The 20791-nt window shown below is 41.0% G+C and overlaps 2 protein-coding genes across 2 annotated transcripts; both read right to left on the reverse strand.

The window, feature by feature from the left end:
- Window positions 1-153: 153 nt before the first annotated feature.
- LOC137607634 (fMet-Leu-Phe receptor-like) lies at window positions 154-9521 on the reverse strand. Its single transcript, XM_068333534.1, has 3 exons — window positions 9384-9521; window positions 3904-4081; window positions 154-2518 (listed from the first exon to the last, which is right to left on the reverse strand). Exons 2-3 carry the CDS (start codon window positions 4072-4074, stop codon window positions 1604-1606), a joined length of 1086 nt encoding a protein of 361 aa, XP_068189635.1. The 5' UTR covers window positions 4075-4081; window positions 9384-9521; the 3' UTR covers window positions 154-1603.
- A 9179-nt stretch (window positions 9522-18700) lies between these two features.
- LOC137607699 (formyl peptide receptor 2-like) lies at window positions 18701-20580 on the reverse strand. The gene is made up of 2 exons (XM_068333624.1): window positions 20410-20580; window positions 18701-19804 (listed from the first exon to the last, which is right to left on the reverse strand). The coding sequence occupies exons 1-2, from the start codon at window positions 20578-20580 to the stop codon at window positions 18890-18892; spliced, it is 1086 nt and encodes a 361-aa protein (XP_068189725.1). The 3' UTR covers window positions 18701-18889.
- Between the last annotated feature and the right edge of the window lie 211 nt (window positions 20581-20791).

The following is a 20791-nucleotide window of genomic DNA, read 5'->3' on the forward strand; positions in this document are numbered from 1 at the left end:
AAACTACTCTGAATAAATATCAAAGATTAACCATCATTCAACTTTCAAAATGAACTGTACATTAATTTAAATGATTAAGATCTGTACCAGTGGTTTCATATGCATTTACTTAAAATCAAAACACAGAAAACAATTTAACAAGTCACATTTTCTTCTTATCATTCCCACACAAAAAGAATTCTTTTAGAATTACGTAGTTAAAATTTAAAAAAAAAATCTAATTCATCCAACCCATTCGCAGAAACTTAATAAAAGTATAAAATGACCATAGCTCTATATTCTGCCTGATGCAACACAAGTGTCACTAAAACAACCATGATGTTAAAGTAGAAAGTGCATTTGTATAAAACTAAAGTCTCAAATGATGGGAGTTTTTTGGGGTGCACAATATATCCTCATTTTACTGCACCTCTCCCACTGCCTCAGGATCATCAGGACGGTGTTGTTTTACTCTAACATGTTTCACTGTATAAACCCAAGACCTATCACACTCACAGGGATGTGCAGAGGTCATCCTCCTCTTCTTCAGTTACACATTACTGAATTCACTTTTAATCAAACATATGGAACTGTTGAAAGGATGAAGGATTGGTAACTGGTTGAGGTACAGGGTCCATCAGCCAACGACCAGACAAGCGTGAGACTAAGTGACAGACGGCATTTTGATAATGAGATGGAGTAATATTGTGCACCCCAAAAAACTTTCACTTCTCTACTCCTTTGAAACTTCTGTGACATAAATTGAAATAGAAAGGGGGGATCAGCTTTTTTCTGTTCAGTACCAAATGAGTCTCTATGTTGTAACACTGACAATGTGTTGCATTAGGAGGAAGCTAAAGTCTAAAAGGTCTGGGAGCAGCTGGAGGAGTTGTTTTTAGTCTGCACACTGAATCTGAATAATACAGATAATGGTTTTTTCCCATTATTCAGTAGGTAACACAGCCCCAACAAATTTTATTTACAGCACGTGTCAAACTCACGACCCGGGGGCCAAATGTGGCCCGCCACATCAATTTATGTGGCCCGTGAGAGCATAAAAGGTCAGAGTGTCTAAAAATAAATAGGTCAAAAGTGTGGCTCGGCCTGAAACGACATTTCCAAGAATGCAGTAATTAAGGCCGTTTAAACTCGTTTTGCACAAAGTTAATGTCCTAACTTGCGTTTGATGTTATTTTTCTTTATTCATTGGATAGTTTGATCCTTTATTGATGGAGTTCTGTGGGTTTCATTACCTGACAAAAGACTTTATGTTATAACAGAGAAACAAGCAAACACATTTGTAATGTTTGTAACTTCAATAAGTAATAAATTCAGAGTTATTTAACATTAAGGAGTAGTTACATTTATTTTACATTACATTGAGTTACATGTATTTACATTTATTAGTTACATCTGGCCCTTTGATTAAAGCCATTATGCTGATGTGGCCCTCAGTGAGAATGAGTTTGTTATTCTGTTCCCAGTTTTGAACCTTCAAAATGCATTTGAGGGATTTAAACTGAATCAAACACACGTACATTTGCTCTAATCTCCCTTTCAATGACTGCTGTGCGTGAAAACATGAAAAACCACTGGTATAACCACTGGATACCCAAAGATGTGTTCAGGAATCTCTGTGAGCGACACCAGCTTTAGCTCCATCCACTGCTTTCAGATTCCTTCTTGCCACCACCACATTATTGTGCTTTGACCCAATGCTGTCGTCCAAAGATTGTTCGTTGGACTGGGTGGTTTGTCCATCCACATCGTCCGCCAGAGCTCTCCTGCACACCCCAGTCAGACCCTGCCTGAACCGCCCCTTCACATCCAGCCCCATGCAGAAATACAGCAATGGGTTCACACAGCTGTTAAAGTAGGCGATGCCTGATGCCACAGGGTGCCAAAACTTCACCAAAACGTTCTTACTGTCTACCATTTTCACCAGTAGAAGGCAGTGGTACGGCGCCCAGCACAGGAAGAAAGCAATGACCAGTGATGCTAATATACGTAGAGGACGGGACTTCCTCGATAGGCGTGTGCGTCGGATGCCCACCCCAGCCAAGATGTAGCAGATGAGGATAACCATGAAGGGCAACAGGAAGCCACACAAGAAGCGGATGGAGTAGAGAGCCGTTTTAGCACTGTTGTCCCCCCGTGACACCTCCTTCACATCCAGAGAGCATTTACTCAAGTTGTTCTTTCCCATATAGACCTGGCGATAGATGAAGAATGGGCTGCTGAATATGATGGCAGTAGCCCAGATGCAGAGGGCCACCACTCTCGCCGCCAACAGGGTGCGCCGTCTCTTGGTGAAGACAGGCTGCCAGACACAGAGAGCTCGGTCCAAACTGATCACAGCCAGAAGAAAAACAGAGCAAAACATGTTGGCGTATTTGAAGAAGCCGTTGAACTTGCAGAGGAAGATGCCGAAGGGCCAGTGGTTGAAGAAGAGTTTCTTGATGAGGGAAAAGACTCGTGTGAAGCAGAAGATCAGGTCTGCTATTGCCAAATTAACAAGCCACACATTTGTGACCGTTTGCTGAGGGAAAAGAGAAAAAAAATTAAAGTGGGACATTGTTGTGTTTTCTGTGATCTTTGTTATTTGGGTGGTTTTCTTAATTCTTTACGTGGATTCACTAAACTCAGTTTCGACCCGTTATGCAGCCAATCGGTGAGTCCTTCAATTCATTTCTTTGTCTGCCTTATGTTACATGCTGGATGTTGTCACCTATCTGTCACTGCACTGTGCTTTCATCTGTTTCTAATTTCTGTACGTTGTAGATGTTTATGACTTTGGTGTATTTGTAACAGTTTAGCGGCTGGAAGATAACAACATGCTTAAGTTGTGCAACGTAAAGCTAACACTTTGGTTTGTGTCTTTGCTGACTTGTTCATGTCCCCTATTGTTTGGTTTCTTTAGTTTTACCAGTGTTTGTTGGGTTTGAATTGTGTGCTGTACTTTCTGGTTTGCCACCAGGCATCATGGGAGCTGTAGTTTCTAAGGTTGAATGACTGAATATACCATTTGCAATGATTTATGAATTTCTGTTTATATTTAGAGTTTATAAGAGATTTATTGGTTAATTACAATTGATATTCATTATCATGATATACAGTGTGCCCTCGTGCATTTCGCGACTTCACCTCATCGCAAATTTTTGGAAGGCAGTCATGTGATACTGTACGTGCATTCTATTAGCTGATGGCATCTGGAAGTGCGCTCGGTTCCGTGAGTGTCGGACTTACGTGAGACACAAAAGTGCTTTAAACAGTTGATTAGAGTGTGGGAAAAGGTAATAAAGTTAGAAGTGGTTTAATATCAGAATGGGGAGGGTCATAAACGTTTAAATTAATGTAAATAATAAAATAAATAGTTTGTCGATCTACCGCGGAATTCGTTAGTTGCGTGTGGTTCATGGAACGCGTTAACCGCAAGGAACGCGGGATTACAGTATTTGAATTTAATCAATACTTACTGTATGTTTCTAGTATTATATGTAGAGGTTAATCGATGCTTTTGTGTTGAAATATGAGTTTCTGTGTCATTATCGTATCAATATTACTATTGTTTGTTATTAGTGTGATGTTTTTCATATAAGTGACACATTGCATTTATCAAACTTTCAGGTTTCTTACCTACATCAGCTCCTGCTAGTACTGTACTACTACACCTGCTGCTGCTTTTTTACTATGTGGACTACTGCTTCTGTTGCTTTTGGCAAAGAAAAGTAAAGCAAACAAAAGCTGTTGAGTAATATTCTCGGCACACCGGGTCGCCCTTTCCATTGGGCGAAAAGCAGAAGTTTTTCCTCTGATGTGAATTGGAAGCAGATGGTGCTTTTCAAATGCATTTTAACGTTATTCATCGACGTTAATGCATGGTAAAAGGAGCATAAGGTGATCATTTATTGTACATATATCCACCTTGAGTTTGAATCCGGCCACCCATATCACCAGAGAGTTTCCTGTAATGCCAAACACAACGGTTAGCGTGTAGAGGATGATGGAGATGGTGTCCATGATGGAGTCGACATCTAAAGTTGCTGTCTGGTCATTGTTGATGGTATTGACAGGTGGAGAAGTTGTGGGGGACATTGTGAGCCTGGAAAACATAGAGAAAACCAAAATTTTACGCACATATTAATTTTGAGTATTGCAAGAATTGAGTGACAATCCTCACATGTTCACAAAAACAATGCGGCATAGTTAAAAAGAGTAAAAATAAATAAATACAAAACCATTTATCCTCATTAGTCACATACAATATAAATGAGTTATACAAAATAAGATAGAAAAGAGACAGTCAGACAATGATTGGTACATCTAGTGTTTTATTCATAGTTATAATACGGTAGAAGGCTGGTAACAGATCATAGAAAAGCATGAGAAAAGGATGCGTTTGGTTGATCTCGCCAACGAATATGGCCGTAGTGTATTTAGAGTCGCCACGTTGCTAAAACAAAAGGAAGTTTAAGGAGTTTAAGGCGTCACGTGGGTGGTTGGAGAAGTTCAGAAGGAGGACTGGAATTCACTGTGTTGTTCATGGTGAGATAAGAGGGCAAAAAACAAAGAGGGCAGCAGTTAAACGGTAAATGGCCGTCATTATTATTCTTTACTCTATTCTTTGTTTTTTTTACGTGATGCACAACTCTCATTTATTGTGTAATAATCTAATCGTAACATTTATTTGTTACATGTTTTGATGCCTTTTTATGCTTTATAAAACATTTATGTCTGAATTTTTGAGGCCTTGGAACGGATTAGGGCATTTGCATGGAAAACGCATCTCTACGTACGTAATTTTCTACTTACGTAATTTCTTCCGGAACCAATTAATTTCGTAAGTAGAGGTACCACTGTAGTTTTAAAAAAAAAAAGTCTTTATAATATAGAGTAACATGGTTGAAGGCATCTGCCTGTCTGTCTGTTAGTTTGTTAGGATTAAAAGTGAACATTATTTAAAAGTAGTGCATTTCAAATAAATTAAAAATGAGATGAAGAGGTCAAGATAAAATGTAATTAAAAACACATTCAGTACATCAGCAACACTAGAAAGTGTGGGATCCAGAACTGAGACTAGGTGAATAACTTAGTTTTGTTATGTTCAGCTCAAAAACAGGTTTCCCAAATGTCCAAACCACACAGATGGAGATGAAGTGAACAAACCCAGGACCATCAGGTACAGTGTATGAAAATGAAAGATGATGATGTCCATCAAGAAGGTAATACAGTTCAACTGAAAGAAGAAGAGAGTAAGAAAATTACAAAGAACCAAAAGAACTGAACTCACACGGAAAGAGCCAACAGTAACAGGAAACATGTGAGACACGTGTGGAACAATCACACAGTATGGAGCAAGGAGTGAACACAGAACAACACAGAACCTGACACAAGTCAGAGGGACTAACAGGAAAAAACTATAAGATTATAAAAAAATAAGAAGCTTCACAGCCATATTTATCAGAACGAGTTAAAAAAAATGTCCAAATATAACAAAGTAGCAGAAAACAGCAGAAGTCACGTAGTTTTTGTGACACAGCACAATGTGAGCTGAACCACCAATAATGACTCAACAACCGTCATCTACCGTCATGTGTATGTACATACATAAATACATATTTATGTATGTACATACATAAATACATATGTCTGTACGTACATACATAAATACATATGTCTGTGCGTACATACATAAATACATATTTATGTACGTACATACATAAATACTTATGTATGTACGTACAAATGTATGTACTTAGAAACTGATTGAACCACACAGTCACATAATTGCCCATGAATCCATTCATTCCTTAATTTTTGTAAACGCTGTGGGTCAGGGGGGTTGTTGGAGCCTGTTCCAGCAACCCATGAGAGGCGAGGGACACTCCGGGTGCAACGCCAGTGCAACAGAGCCACACGGACAATTTGAGAACGAACAATTAACCTGAAGCGCATGTTGTTTCTGGAGGTGGGAGGAAGCCAGAAAACCCAGAGAGAAGAGCGGGACTCAAACCCAGAACTGTCTTGGTGTGCAGTGACAGCGCTACCCACTACACCACCGTGACACCTGAATCCATTTCTTCTTCTTCTTCTTCTTTTCGTTTCGGCTTTTCCTGCCACAACCAATCAGTGTCCTCCATCTAACCCTGTCTTCTGCATCCTCTTCTCTCACACCAACTACCTTCATGTCCTCTTTCACTACATCCATAAACCTCCTCTTTGGTCTTCCTCTAGGCCTCCTGCCTGGCAGTTCAAAACTCAGCATCCTTCTACCAATATATTCACTATCTCTCCTCTGGACATGTCCAAACCATCTCAGTCTGGCCTCTCTGACTTTATCTCCAGAACCTCTAACATGTGCTGTCCCTCTGATGTACTCATTCCTGATCCTATCCTTCCTGGTCACTCCCAGAGAGAACCCCAGCATCTTCATCTCTGCTACCTCCAGCTCTGTCTCCTGTCTTTTCCTCAGTGACACTGTCTCTAGACCAAACAACATCGCTGGTCTCACCTCAGTTTTGTACACCTTTCCTTTCATTTTAGCTGAAACTCTTCTATCACACATCACACCTGACACTTTCCTCCACCTGTTCCATCCTGCCTGGACACGCTTCTTCACCTCTTTTCCACACTCTCCATTGCTCTGGACTGTTGAGCCTAAGTACTTCAAATCCTCCACCTTCTTGATCTCTTCTCCCTCTAACCTCACTCTTCAACTTGGGTCCCTCTCATTCACACATACCTGAATCCATTTAATCACAGCTAAATAACACAAGTTGCAGATCACTGAGGTTTAACCTTTTTGACCTGTCTACCACTCTGACTCTATCTTTCTATCTCTTCAATTTTGAATTTCTTTTTTCACCCCAACCAGTCAAGGCAGAGGACCACCCAGCAGAGAGTCATGATATACCGGCTGCCGGTCATCACAGGGACACACAGAAAGAACATTGTACTCGCAATCACACTGACTCACAATCTACACCTAAATTGCATGTTTTTAGTGGTGGCAGAATAGAACAGAGTAGAACAGAATACGTAATGTAGAAACTCAGCACAGAACAGCTCCAGGAACTGAACCAATGACCTTCCTGCAGTGGGGTAACATCGCTACCCACTGCACCACCGTGCTACCCATCAGAAATTTAAGTTAAACCAGACAACGTTCTCCGTTTCAAACGAAAAAGATAGCACACTGAAACAGTTTCCACTGCCCACAGTTTCCAATCACAAGCCCTGTCTTCATATGATGCTGTGAAAATAGACGTTTGTATGAATGAACTTGAGCGCGTGCAGTCAGAGGAGGTGAGTCATCGGCCTTCAGCGTGGGATTATGTGTGCTGTGAATGTCTATTATTGTAATTTGGTCACCCAAAAAGTTGCCCAGTAGTAAAACACCAAAAAAAACAGAAGGAGGTGTGTTGAAATAATAAAAACATAAATTGTGAGAACAGAAACAGAAGATGTTACTTCTGTCTGAGTTCAAGTTTCGTGTTATGTTTTGAAGGTGTATCCTTGTGCAATGGGCACACATTTCAGTGACTTATGCAACTTGCACAAGACAACTTTTATACTCCAGTCATTGCTGATGACACTAAATGAAATAAATACACATTGTTGCTGTTGTTTGCATTACTTGTGTAAATGAAACAGAAACAATCCTACGGTTTAAGTTGATTAAAGGCAGCTGAGGGACTAGAAAATTTGCCTCATATTCAATGAGGATACAGCATTAAATATTCATCCAATTTTATTTTGGGACTTCTGGAAACTCGGGAAGAATTCATCGAAAGATGTCACTAACAATTGTAAACCTTTAACTGACCAATCAACATTCTTTAGCAGAACACGCGCCTTAAGACGGAAAAATCACCATATCTGTGAAAAACAAAAACGGAAAAAAAAGCTTGAAATGATTTCTTTTCATTTTTGACGTATAATAAACAATATAAATAATTTGAACAAATTTTTAAAAAGTGATAATTTTAACCTTATAGTTCCATTCACTCCTACTCATTTAGGATTAATCACTTTGAAATTTCATCCAATAAACCATAATGAAAATCAAATTAATTATGAACACTTAAAAGTCACAAAATAAATGTCTTCCTGGTGAGACTAGCTGAGGATGACAATCAGAATTTCATCACAAGGAAATAAAGACAAAGAGAAAAAGAAGAAATGGAAATTACAGACACTACACACAAATAGACAGCCACACAACAACAAATTATATATGACAACAAGACATAGAGGAGGTGCAGTAAAGAAGGGGGAGATAAAGAGAGAAAGTATGAGGGAGGACCGGAGGGTCCCACAGGATGCAGCTAATCAGTCATTAAGCAGCACAATAGAAAAAAACAAAAAACAGAATAACCTTAATACAGAGGGCTCAATAAATTCCTAAACTGACACAGGAAACAAGTCAAAGTCACAAAATAAATAAACAAGTCTGTTAATGCATCACTTCCTGTGTACACATGATTTTCCCGTGCTTTTCTTTCACATATTAATCCCAAAAAACTCATAATCAAGTTCCTGGTTCCTCTGAAACTGAGTCAGTATTGTTGATATGTTACTGTAAACAATGTCAGATTATAATCCTCCTCCGTCTTCAACAACCACTAAAGCCCAGCGGTTGTGCGTGCGGCTCATTTGAAACAGTGCTATTTTGGGAAATGAACTGATGAAATGGGACCTTCACAATTTGAAAACTAAGTGCAATTGTTCGGTGACATGAAGGTAGAGGGAGAACATAACAGCATAATCAAAGAATTAGTTGCACAAGCGTCTTTGAAATCTGATTAGTGAAGCCAGAATTTCTGGACTGAATAACATCTGTAGAAAATGATTGTGAATAACATTTCATAGCACCTCAGAATGTGACGTAGATATTCTTTAGCAAATATGTGTGTTATATTCCAGCAGTCTCATGTCAGCACATCATATACTTGCACTTGGTGTGTAGTTCATGTCATTAGATGCACAAGGTATACTTTGGGTTGATTTGCAAAACCTTTGTGCAATAATACCTTTCTACAAGTAGAAAACTATTCCTTTTAAAGTGGTCTATGAAATCATGTGATGACACAGAGGTTTGTTTCTGAGCAGTTAGGACTTGATGCTGCTGGAACGAGGCATAAATTTATACGCTGAAGATGTGTGAGTATCTGTGTGAATGTCAGTCACTCCTAATGACCAAAGTGGATGGTGGTGTCCGTCAGTAGCATGTAAATGAACATGAATGGAGGAATGTTGGCTCATACTGGAAAGTGAATTACAGTAGGAAAAACTATGTAAATACATTAAATAAATATCAAAGCATCAAAATTGTTATTGACATTGAAAGTTCAATAATAAATAATAATAAAAAATTTTAAAAATAAAATGTCCTATTTTCTTACCTCAGATGTTGAACTAATATCCCAGCTCTGCTGCCTCAGTCTCAGCGGTCAGATGCTGAAACAAAGATGCATCTTAATGAACTGTTTGTGTACATAGCTGTCCATTTCTCTCTCTCTCTCTGTCTCCGTCTCTCTGTCTCTCTCCTTCTGTCTCTCCTACACACACTTCCTCTTTCTACTACTTGTAATGTCTGTCTGTCTTCCTCTCGGTCTACTTCTCTTTTCCCTTTAATCACACAGTTACACACATGCAACCATACACGCTCGCACACACAGATATGTAAACACACAGACTGGCTTGTCTTTTCTTAACTCAGAAGAGTTATTGCCCCCCCATGTCTCATCTCCCAATCATGTTCCTCTGAAGAGGGTCAATGTTCTTGTGTTAATGCTACACTTAACTTCAGATAATCCTCTTTTATTCCATCAGGGGTATCCCACGACCGAGGTTTCCACCAACTCAGTTTCTCAGAGTGAGTATCTGTGTTCCACAACAGTTTATCAATTACTGAAATCAAGTTTTGAGAGCATCCACAATCACAATAAAAATAAAAACCATCAACAATGGAGCCTTGGTATCACTATTCACCATGGCAACAACTGATGAGAAGAGCTCAACTTACTTTGTCCCACTGGAGTGGAGAACACATGTAAGCCAAAGGCAAACGTTCATCCATCCATCCATCCATCCATCCATCCATCCATCCATCCATCTTACATCGCTTATCCCTAGTCGGGTCGCGAGGGCAGCAGCTTCAACAGGGAGCCCCAAACTTCCCTTTCCCCGGGCCACATCCACCAGCTCTGACTGGGGGATCCCAAGACGTTCCCCAGGCCAGTGTTGAGATATAATCCCTCCACCTGGTCCTGGGTCTGCCTCGAGGTCTCCTCCCAGCTGGACGTGCCAGAAACACCTCCCTAGGGAGGCGCCCCGGGGGCATCCGTATCCCAAACCACCTCAACTGACTCCTTTCCACGTGAGGAGCAGCGGCTCTACTCTGAGCCCCTCGTGAACAGCAGTGTTTCTACCTTATCTCTGAGGGAGACACCAGCTATCTGTCTGAGAAAGCCCATTTCAGCCGCTTGTATCCGCGATCTCGTTCTTTCGGTCATGACCCATCGCTCAGGTGAGGGTAGGAACGAAGATTGAACGGTAGATGGAGAGCTTTTCCTCTCGGCTTAGCTCCCTCTTTGTGACAACAGTGCGGTAAAACGACTGCAGTACCGCTCCTGCTGCCCCAATTCTCCGTCCAATCTCACGCTCCATTGTTCCCTCACTCGGGAACAGGACCCCAAGATACTTAAACTCCTTCACTTGTGGAAGGACCTCATCCCCCACTTGGAGAAGGCAGTCCACCGTTTTCTGCTGAGGACCATGGCCTCAGATTTGGAGGTGCTAATCCTCATCCCCACCGCTTCACACTCGGCTGCAAACCGGACCAGTGAGCGCTGCAGGTCACAGGCTGATGACGCAAACAGGACCACATCATCTGCAAAAAGCAGTGATGTAATCCTCAGGTCACCAAACTGTAACCCCTCCTCACCGTGACTACACCTCGATATCCTGTCCATGAAAATCAGGAACAGAATTGGTGATAAAGCGCAGCCCTGGTGAAGACCAACAGCTACTCAGAACAAGTCCGACTTACTGCCGAGAACCCGAACGCAGCTCTCACTTTGGGTGTACAGGGATTGGATGGCCCTGAGGAGAGGCCCCCTCACCCCATACTCCCGCAGTACCTCCCACAGTATATCCCTGGGGTCCCGATCGTACGCCTTCTCCAAGTCCACAAAACACATGTAGACTGGATGGACATAGTGCTACGTGTTCTCACATAGTCTGAACACGTAGCACTAGTTAATTAATAACGTGAAGCACAGATAAATTCCCTGAAGTCCGAGCTGAGGGCAAACGAACGTTCACTAAAGGCATGGTGGAGTTTGGGGCAACATAAAACATCTTTTAGTGATGGGACAGTTGTGAAGAAGTGCTTAAACACAAGAAGAGGGGACATGCATGCAGCAATAAGAGGCTGACAAAGGGAGAAATAGATCTGAAGCGGGTGGTCCCTATCGCCACAGATGACAGAGACCACCACCCTGTCTTTTTCCATTACTTTGTCATGGTGGGAAAAAAGAGGGGGGCTGTGCCAAACAGTGGGAGCTTTCCAAAACAGTCAAGGTGAGCTCTGTGCACACCTTTTGCAGAAGTAACCTTGTGCACAAGTAAATTACTGGCAAGCCACATGCCTCTTTCTCTCTTGAAGAAAGTTCTGTTTGCATTTTCCCCCTGAAAGAGCCAGTTTTTATTCATGCTTTGAGCCAGTTTTTATTCATGCTTTGAATAAAAACTGTTCATGTTTTTTTACCTGAAGTCTAGGCCCTCATGTCTTTAGGCTGGGATGTCTTTAATTTACAAGAAAAAGGATTATTCAGCTCTATTTGTACTTAATTTTTAATTCCGAGGTTTGTGTGTTCTTCAATCTAACATAAAGGTTTTAAATTTAAATTAAATTAAATTAAATTAAATTAAATTAAATTAAATTAAATTAAATTAAATTAAATTAAATTATTGGGTCTACTACAAATTGGGTCTACTTTTATTTATGGTGAGGTCAAAGAGCTAGCTGTGCACTAATTTAAACATAATCTCCATTGAACATTGATAATAAATGATAATCTGGACATAGGGACCGGCTATAAGACACAAACTCAACTTGGGTTCGGACCTTTTACGAAGAGGAAATTTTTATAACCGGACCTCCATGACTTTTAATTGAATACCCCAGGCTTATGTTATCCTCCCTTAGAAAATTAAAATGTGATCTTAATCTAAAACACACACTGAACACTTTTCACCTCCTTTATGGAACTAAGAGTTACTATGTGACTAAATGAGTTTACGGTGCATGCTTAAGTGGAGACTTCTTTTGTTCAGCTAATTGATATTTGATATTGATTTTGGTGTATTTTGTTTGGATGTCTGGGTGACTTTTTGCATTGCTTCACATGCTGTTGCCTTGCTAGAGTGTCAGGCATCAATATTGTACAGAAAGCACCGACTTACTAATAAAAACAGGGCTGTGCTCACACTACTCTGATGTAAGTACACATTCACAGTGTTGTGACATTTGTTATGTATGACCAGATAATGTTAAAATATATGACTGGCTGTGTATGAATAACAATATTGTTCAAATAGATATTCCTCTGGGAATGATGGTACCCCTTACGTATTAATTCCACTTTGATATCTATCCAATCACCAGTACGCATGGACGATCCATGTCTGACAGCTTGCTGAGCTTGAAGCTCTGAGTTTCTTGCCTGTGAGCAAGTTTTCTCTGCGAAAACAGGGTTAGTTACCATGGTAACTGATCAGACTTGGACCTACCTCCCCCAGAATGGATAACTCAGAGTTTCCCTAATCTCAGGGTTAACATCCCCAGAGTTTATACACATCTTACTTTCTGGAACATCCCCAGGAGACTCAGTCCAAATGATCTATTGTGTTTAGTAAACTGATTTTATTTATTTATAAGAACTTTACAGACAAGTGAGTTACCATCCAGTATGAGTTTGCACAATGCTGATTGACGTAGTTTTCTCAAGGTCAAGGTCTTCGTCTCATTTTCATCCCATTTGCTGCCCGAGTAAAGTGCTTTCTGTTTCGTCTTTCAATCTGCAACGGTTGTGAATTTGTGAACAATCACAGTGAGGAACCTTGATCTGCTCTTAAGAAGGAAGAAGTAAGAAGGAAGTCTTCCCCTTCTTCCCCTTTCAGAATCACGCCTCCACTGAAATTGGACAAAGAAGGCCTTTAGACAAGTTGGAGCCCATGAAAGATTAGTTTAACTAAATGTTGTGAAAGAATTGTTGTTGTAGTAATGTGTTAGAAGTCTTGTATAGTCATATTTCAATCTGTGAGTAATGAAATTTGTCACTGAAATATCTACTGAGTCATGAATGTGAAAGGAAGTTAGTCAGTAATGGCTAAAAAGTTTTTTTTTTCTCCAAAAGCTGATAAAGATCTGTTACAACTCAGGTAGGCTCTTTGAGTTGATGCTTTGTTACATAAGATTTTGTCTACCTTTCTGCCAATGTTGGTTGGTTGTTATAGCTTGTGTAGTTACAAGAGAAGAAGAAGAAGATTTAGATTTTTGCAAAAACACTTTAATTACATTCAAACATTTTGCAATTTTACATTAGATGAAGCACTAAAGTGCTTCAGAAGAAGATTTTTTGCAAAAAAATTTAGAACATTTAGAACATTTTACAATTTTTCATTAGATGAAATTTCAAAAACACTAAACACTCAAAAACATTAAACACCAAGAAACAAAGGGAAATACAATATAAAAATTAGTGCATTATAACAGGAAGTTTGCAAAAGTCAGGTGATCATCAACTAAAGTGCATAGGACATTTTTGTAACACCAGATGTTCCTAAAGTTATTCAGGTCTTTTGTCAATTTATAGAAACCAAATTCTAGTTTTAAGCGACATCTGATGTTACAGCAGAAATCAGGAGCTGCTTCTTGAACAGTTTTGTTTTCAGTTCTCCTCTTCCTGGTCACATAAATTGCAAGTTTTGCCTCCCCAGAAATAAAATTTAAAAGCTGCCACTTTCTCTGTTTCGATCTATTGTACCCAGCACCGTAGATGAATTTTCTGATACTAAAGTTTTCACTGAACAGATTAAAAACATTCGTTAGAAGAGTGAAGAGCACTGAAGTCTCCCACACTCACTGAAAGCATGAAAGACTGTCTCCTGAAGGGGACAGAAGGGACACTGGCTGGACACCGCAGGGTTAAAAACAGAGATAAAGCATTGGAACCGATGCACCATGCAAAATCCTCCACTGGAGGTCCGCTGTTTTTTTCTTGAGGGGGGGTTTGTACAGAAGTCTCCACTGCGGGTCAGGTCCATTTCCCCTCATCCTGTTGGCCCAGGTAGTTAGTAGTACAGGTAGTAGTACTTTTACACATTGTTTGTACAGTATTTTTTTGTTGGCCGTGTGCAGGCTGATCTGTCGTTCATCTCCGAGGAGAGGACCCTCCAGTTCTCCTAACAGGGGACTAATGTGGACCTCAGGGAAAGGATCTTTGCTGTCCGGCACAGTCCCTGTACTATAGTCCAGGAGGAGGCTTCTCTCCTTCCCGGAGAGTCTTTGCCTCCACAGGTGTAGCCCCCTCTGAGCCACCCTGGTGGACTGGATGTTCAGCAGGGAGCTCACAGCCTGGGCATCCGCCAGCGCTGGCCCGGCGTTGTCCACCAGTTGCTGGAGAGTCATGGTCCTGGTTCTGCAAAGCGCTGCAGACAGACCAGGTGTGGCTCCACTGCAGACATCCAGCCTGGCCCCATGCAGTAGTGGTTCCCTCAGTAACCAGAACAGAGTCAGAGCTTTTTCCTGGGCTGCTTTTAAATAGAGCCCATGACTTAAAAACACCCTGATAAAACGGAGGCAAACCGTTTAACTTTAGAAACTTGGAGTCCATTAAAAACAGAGCAGCATCCAGGTCCAAGTGGCTCACTCGTCTGAATATGCAGCTGGCCACCTCTCTCCACGTCAGATCCGCTGGTCCGGTCAGAAACCGCAGGATGAACTGTAATCTGAACGTGGCTGTTCTGCTAGCCAGGCGGATGAGGCCCTGTCCCCCCTCCTCTCTTGATAAAAACAACACTCCTTGAGGCACCCAATGCAGCCCATCCCAGAAAAAGTTAACAGGTTTGGTCTGGATCTGGGCTACAAAACCTGATGGGGGTCCATACAGGCCAAGCGGTGCCACAGCTGTGAGGCCACCAGGTTGTTTATCACTAAAACTCGACCTCTGTACGACATTCTGGGGAGCAACCATTTCCATTTCTTAAGTTTCCCTTCTATTCTTTCAATGACGCCCTCCCAGTTCTTCCTGGTTGTTGTCTCATTTCCCAGGAACACACCAAGATATTTGAGACCATCAGTCTTCCAACACAAGTTTTGAGGAAGAACCGGGGGGTTGCCATGCCACTCACCAACAGCAAGGGCTTCACTTTTGCTCCAGTTTACTTTTGCAGCAGTTAAAACATTGAATGAGTTTGTCAAACCCACCAGAACATCAACATCCCTTTGGTTTTTGATAAGAACATCAACATCAGCAGCATAGGCAGATAAAAGAATGCTCTCTCTAACACCAGGTAAAATCAAACCGTCGATGCTTTTGCGGATTTTACAGAGGAGGGGTTCCAGAGAGAGTGCATAGAGCATCCCAGACAGGGAAGAAGAAGAAGAAGCAGAACTTTATTAATCCCCTTTTACGGGGAAATTACTATTTTCACTCTCTTTTTTACATGATTTTTGTGTTACATATATACAGTGTATTTGTGCAGGCCCCTGAAACACACAAGGGGCCCGTGTGCATGCAGTTAGTATCACTAACTACACAACAGTATCACAGCAGTTAGTGTCACAACACATCACAGCACATGGGGAGGCAGAGAGTGAAGGGCAGCCACTTCAGGTAGCGCCCCAACTGAGCAACTTGTAAGGTGACGGTGCCTTGCTCAAGGGCACCTCGGCAGTGGCCGAGAGGTGAGCTGACACCTCCCACAGTCAGCTTACATTCCGATGTTGAAAGTCTGGCGGGAGCGGGAATCGAACCGCTGATGTCTGGATGGACAACGTCTGCGCTACCGCTGAGCCACTGCCGCCCCAGATATCACGACTCAGCAGTACAACCCACTAAATTTAATGTAATTTTGAACGTCTTCAAAGACGAAGAACGTTTTGCAAACCTGCTCTAATTTTCCAACGACAAAGTATTAACCAAAAAATGTGACGAATGCAAAACAAAAATCAATAATAAATTGAGTCTTATTAGATCAACCAGCGATCAGCTGACATTAAAGGATTGATCACGCATCACTATTTTATCATCAATCTAATCCTACAATATTATTCATATTCATATTATTATACAAAATTACAACCCTTTCTTGCATATTTGAAACATCTTGATGCCCTATTTTTAATTCCTTTCTCTCAGTAATATTTTCAATACATATTGAATACCGTATATTTTAAAACAACTTATATTATCTATCAATCAATCAACCTTTATTTGTATAGCACTTAATCACATCAGCAGATATTTCAAAGCGCTTTAACAGACAGAAAACCCAACAGGAACCTCAAGAGTAAACATAAGTGACAGCGGCGGAGAAAAACTCCCTCATTGAAGAAGAAACTCCGGACAGGACCCAGACTCTGGAGGGCAGTCATCTGCCTTGCATGTTTTTGGATGCCTCCCACATCCAAAAACTTGCAATCTAAGTGAATTTAGTTGTGGAGTTTGTATGTTTGTTGGGTGGGAAAGGAAATACAACTGGGATGAGACAGGGAAAGGAAAAGAGGCAGAGAGAGAGAGAGTGGCAGATAGGCCAGATAGAATTTGCAGACACAGTCGAGCTCTAGCTGCTGAAGTGGGGGCGAGACTTTCGACATTATGACATCCAAGAACACATACAGTATTTAAAATAATGTTGTTCGGTCAGTATATTGATTTTGTCTAGATGGATTACCTTGTTTAAGGGAAGATACGCCTGATCTTTTACTCTGACTCATGAAATATGTGAATGTTTATATTTTCTTGTGTATGCTAACGCTGAAACAAGGACTCTTCTGCACAATCTGCTCTGTTCTACTCTGACTCAATCTTCCAGCTCTTTTAACTGACTCATACTGCCACCTGTTGGTGCAGAGGGTGAATTTCTCAGGACAATAGTGAGAAATGAAATAAAAATGAATGAAATGAAATCGGCTTTATTAATTCCCATAGGGGATATTATTTATCCACCTTAATATTAGTCCCGTCAGGTGCATGAGTATCTTTTCTCTTCTGTATAGACTTCATCTGCTCACATCAGATGATTAATAATTTCTTTCTGTAGCACAGAGGAAGCAGCTCTTCTTCCTCCTCAATCAATGACACAGGATCCCTCTTAACAACAGGACAAAGTGTGAATGGGTGGTAGAACTCAGATTGGAGCCTGAAGATGATAAACTCCATGTTTATCTCTATTTTGACAAATTTGCTCTTAGTAACGCCCAATTGAGAGTCAGAGTAGTCAGAACCAGGAGAGTGAAAGACGGATAGTGACGTTAAGGTTGTTGTAGTGGAAACAGAAATCGATTAGCTGAGAAAAAAAAAATCAGTTGTGTTTTGTGTTTCGTGGTTGGTATGTGTTTTACATAATTAATGGAATGTCAATAAAACACTTATGCTAATGCTCATGATAAACAGGGCATCATTAAAATAAATGCTCCATACTACGCGGAGAGAGAAGAGTCTCTGGGAGATGAGAGGTCCAACCAGTGAGGAAGATGAGGCAGAGAGAGAGCAGCAGGACCTGAAGATGTTGATTCAGATTGACGGAGAAAAGACACAGGTCCTGGCAGCAGTGGGTGGTGCTGGTTTTGATGTGACTCCCTGACACCCATTACCCGCAATGCAGAAAAGCGGTTTCGATGAGAAAATGGATGGATGGATGGATGGATGGATGGATGGATGGATGGATGGATGGATGGAGACACAGGTCCTGAGCAGTTAAAGCTTAAAGTTAAAGCTAATATTGTGCACCCCAAAAAACTTTCACTTCTCTCCTCCTTTGAAACCTCTGTGACATAAATTGAAATAGAAAGGGGGGATCAGCTTTTTTCTGTTCAGTACCAAATGAGTCTCTATGTTGTAACACTGACAATGTGTTGCATTAGGAGGATGCTAAAGTCTAAAAGGTCTGGGAGCAGCTGGAGGAGTTGTTTTTAGTCTGCACACTGAATCTGAATAATACAGATAATCATTCCCCCCCCCATCATTCAGTAGGTACTGAGTTTGGCACACAGCCCTAACTTTTTATCTACAGCACGTGTCAAACTCACGACCCTGTGGCATAAAAGGTCAGAGTGTCTAAAAATAGTTCAAAAACGTGGCTTGGCCAGAAACTACATTTCCCAGAATGCAGTAATTAAGGATGTTTTAACTCGTTTTGCACAAAGTTAATGTCCTAACTTGCGTTTGATGTTATTTTTCTTTATTGATCGTTTGATCCTTGATTGATGGAGTTCCGCAGGTTTAATAACCTGACAAATTAAAAGGATTTATTTTATAACAGAGCAACAAGCAAACATATTTGTAATGTTTGTAACTTGAATAAGTAATAAATTCAGAGTTACTTAACATTAAAGAGTAGAGACATCTATTTTACATTTATTTTACATTACATTGAGTTACATTTATTTACATTTATTAGTTACATCTGGCCCTTTGATTAAAGCCATTATGCTGATGTGGCCCTCAGTGAAAATGAGTTTGTTATTCTGTTCCCAGTTTTGAACCTTCAAAATGCATTTGAGGGATTTAAACTGAATCAAACACACGTACATTTGCTCTAATCTCCCTTTCAATGACTGCTGTGCGTGAAAACATGAAAAACCACTGGTATAACCACTGGATACCCAAAGATGTGTTCAGGAATCTCTGTGAGCGACACCAGCTTTAGCTCCATCCACTGCTTTCAGATTCCTTCTCGCCACCACCACATTATTGTGCTTTGACCCAATGCTGTCGTCCAAAGATTGTTCGTTGGACTGGGTGGTTTGTCCATCCACATCGTCCGCCAGAGCTCTCCTGCACACCCCAGTCAGACCCTGCCTGAACCGCCCCTTCACATCCAGCCCCATGCAGAAATACAGCAATGGGTTCACACAGCTGTTAAAGTAGGCGATGCCTGATGCCACAGGGTGCCAAAACTTCACCAAAACGTTCTTACTGTCTACCATTTTCACCAGTAGAAGGCAGTGGTACGGCGCCCAGCATAGGAAGAAAGCAATGACCAGTGATGCTAATATACGTAGAGGACGGGACTTCCTCGATAGGCGTGTGCGTCGGATGCCCACCCCAGCCAAGATGTAGCAGATGAGGATAACCATGAAGGGCAACAGGAAGCCACACAAGAAGCGGATGGAGTAGAGAGCCGTTTTAGCACTGTTGTCCCCCCATGACACCTCCTTTACATCCAGAGAGCATTTACTCAAGTTGTTCTTTCCCATATAGACCTGGCGATAGATGAAGAATGGGCTGCTGAATATGATGGCAGTAGCCCAGATGCAGAGGGCCACCACTCTCGCCGCCGGTAAGGTGCGCCGTGTCCTGGTGAAGACAGGCTGCCAGATGCAAAGCACTCGGTCCAAACTGATCACAGCCAGAAGAAAAACAGAGCAAAACATGTTGGCGTATTTGAAGAAGCCGTTGAACTTGCAGAGGAAGATGCCGAAGGGCCAGTGGTTGAAAAAGAGCAACTTGATGAGGGAAAAGACTCGTGTGAAGCAGAAGATCAGGTCTGCTATTGCCAAATTAACAAGCCACACGTTTGTGACCGTTTGCTGAGGGAAAAGAGAAAAAAATTGTGTTTCAATTGTGTATTGTATTTCCTGGTTTGCCGCCAGGCATCATGGGAGCTGTAATCTCTATTGTTGAAGGACTGAATACACCATTTGCATTGACTTGATCAATTACCTTTTATATTTAGATCTTGAATATAACAGATTTATTGGTAGATGTGTTTGAATCTAATACATGTAATGTTTATTGCTTTATATAGAGCTTCATTGATGTTTTTGTGATGACATATGAGTTGCTATGTTTAATATAATAATTCCTTGTTATTAGTGTGATGTTTTTCATATAACTGAAACATTGCATTTCTCAAACTACATCAGCTCCTACTAGTACTGTACTACTACACCTGCTGCTGCTTTTTTACCACATTTGCTTTTGACCAAGAAAAACAAACAACAAACATAATCTGCTGAGTAATATTCTCGGCACACCGGGTCGCCCTTTCCGTTTGGCGAAAAACAGAACTTTTTCCTCTGATGTAAAATGGAAGCTAATGGAGCTTTACAAATGCATTTTAGCGTTATTTATCGACGTTAATACATGGTAAAAGGAGCATAAGGTGATCATTTATTGTACATTGTATATCCACCTTGAGTTTGAATCCGGCCACCCATATCACCAGAGAGTTTCCTGTAATGCCAAACGCAATGATTAGCGTGTAGAGGATGATGTAGATGCTGTCCATGATGGAGTCGACGTCTAAAGTTGCTGTCTGGTCATTGTTGATGGTATTGACAGGTGGAGAAGTTGTGGGAGACATTGTGAGCCTGGAAAGCATAGAGAAAACCAAAATTTTACGCAAATATTAATTTTGATTATTGCAAGAACGTGTGACAGTCCTCACACGTTACGGTCACACAAACAATGTGGCATAGTTAAAAAGAGTAAGAATACACACACAAAACAATCTTCCTTCATGAATCACATACAAAATAAATGAGCTATACAAAATAAGATATAAAAAAGAAACA

Source organism: Antennarius striatus, chromosome 14, assembly GCF_040054535.1.
Source record: "Antennarius striatus isolate MH-2024 chromosome 14, ASM4005453v1, whole genome shotgun sequence".
NCBI lineage: Eukaryota > Metazoa > Chordata > Actinopteri > Lophiiformes > Antennariidae > Antennarius > Antennarius striatus.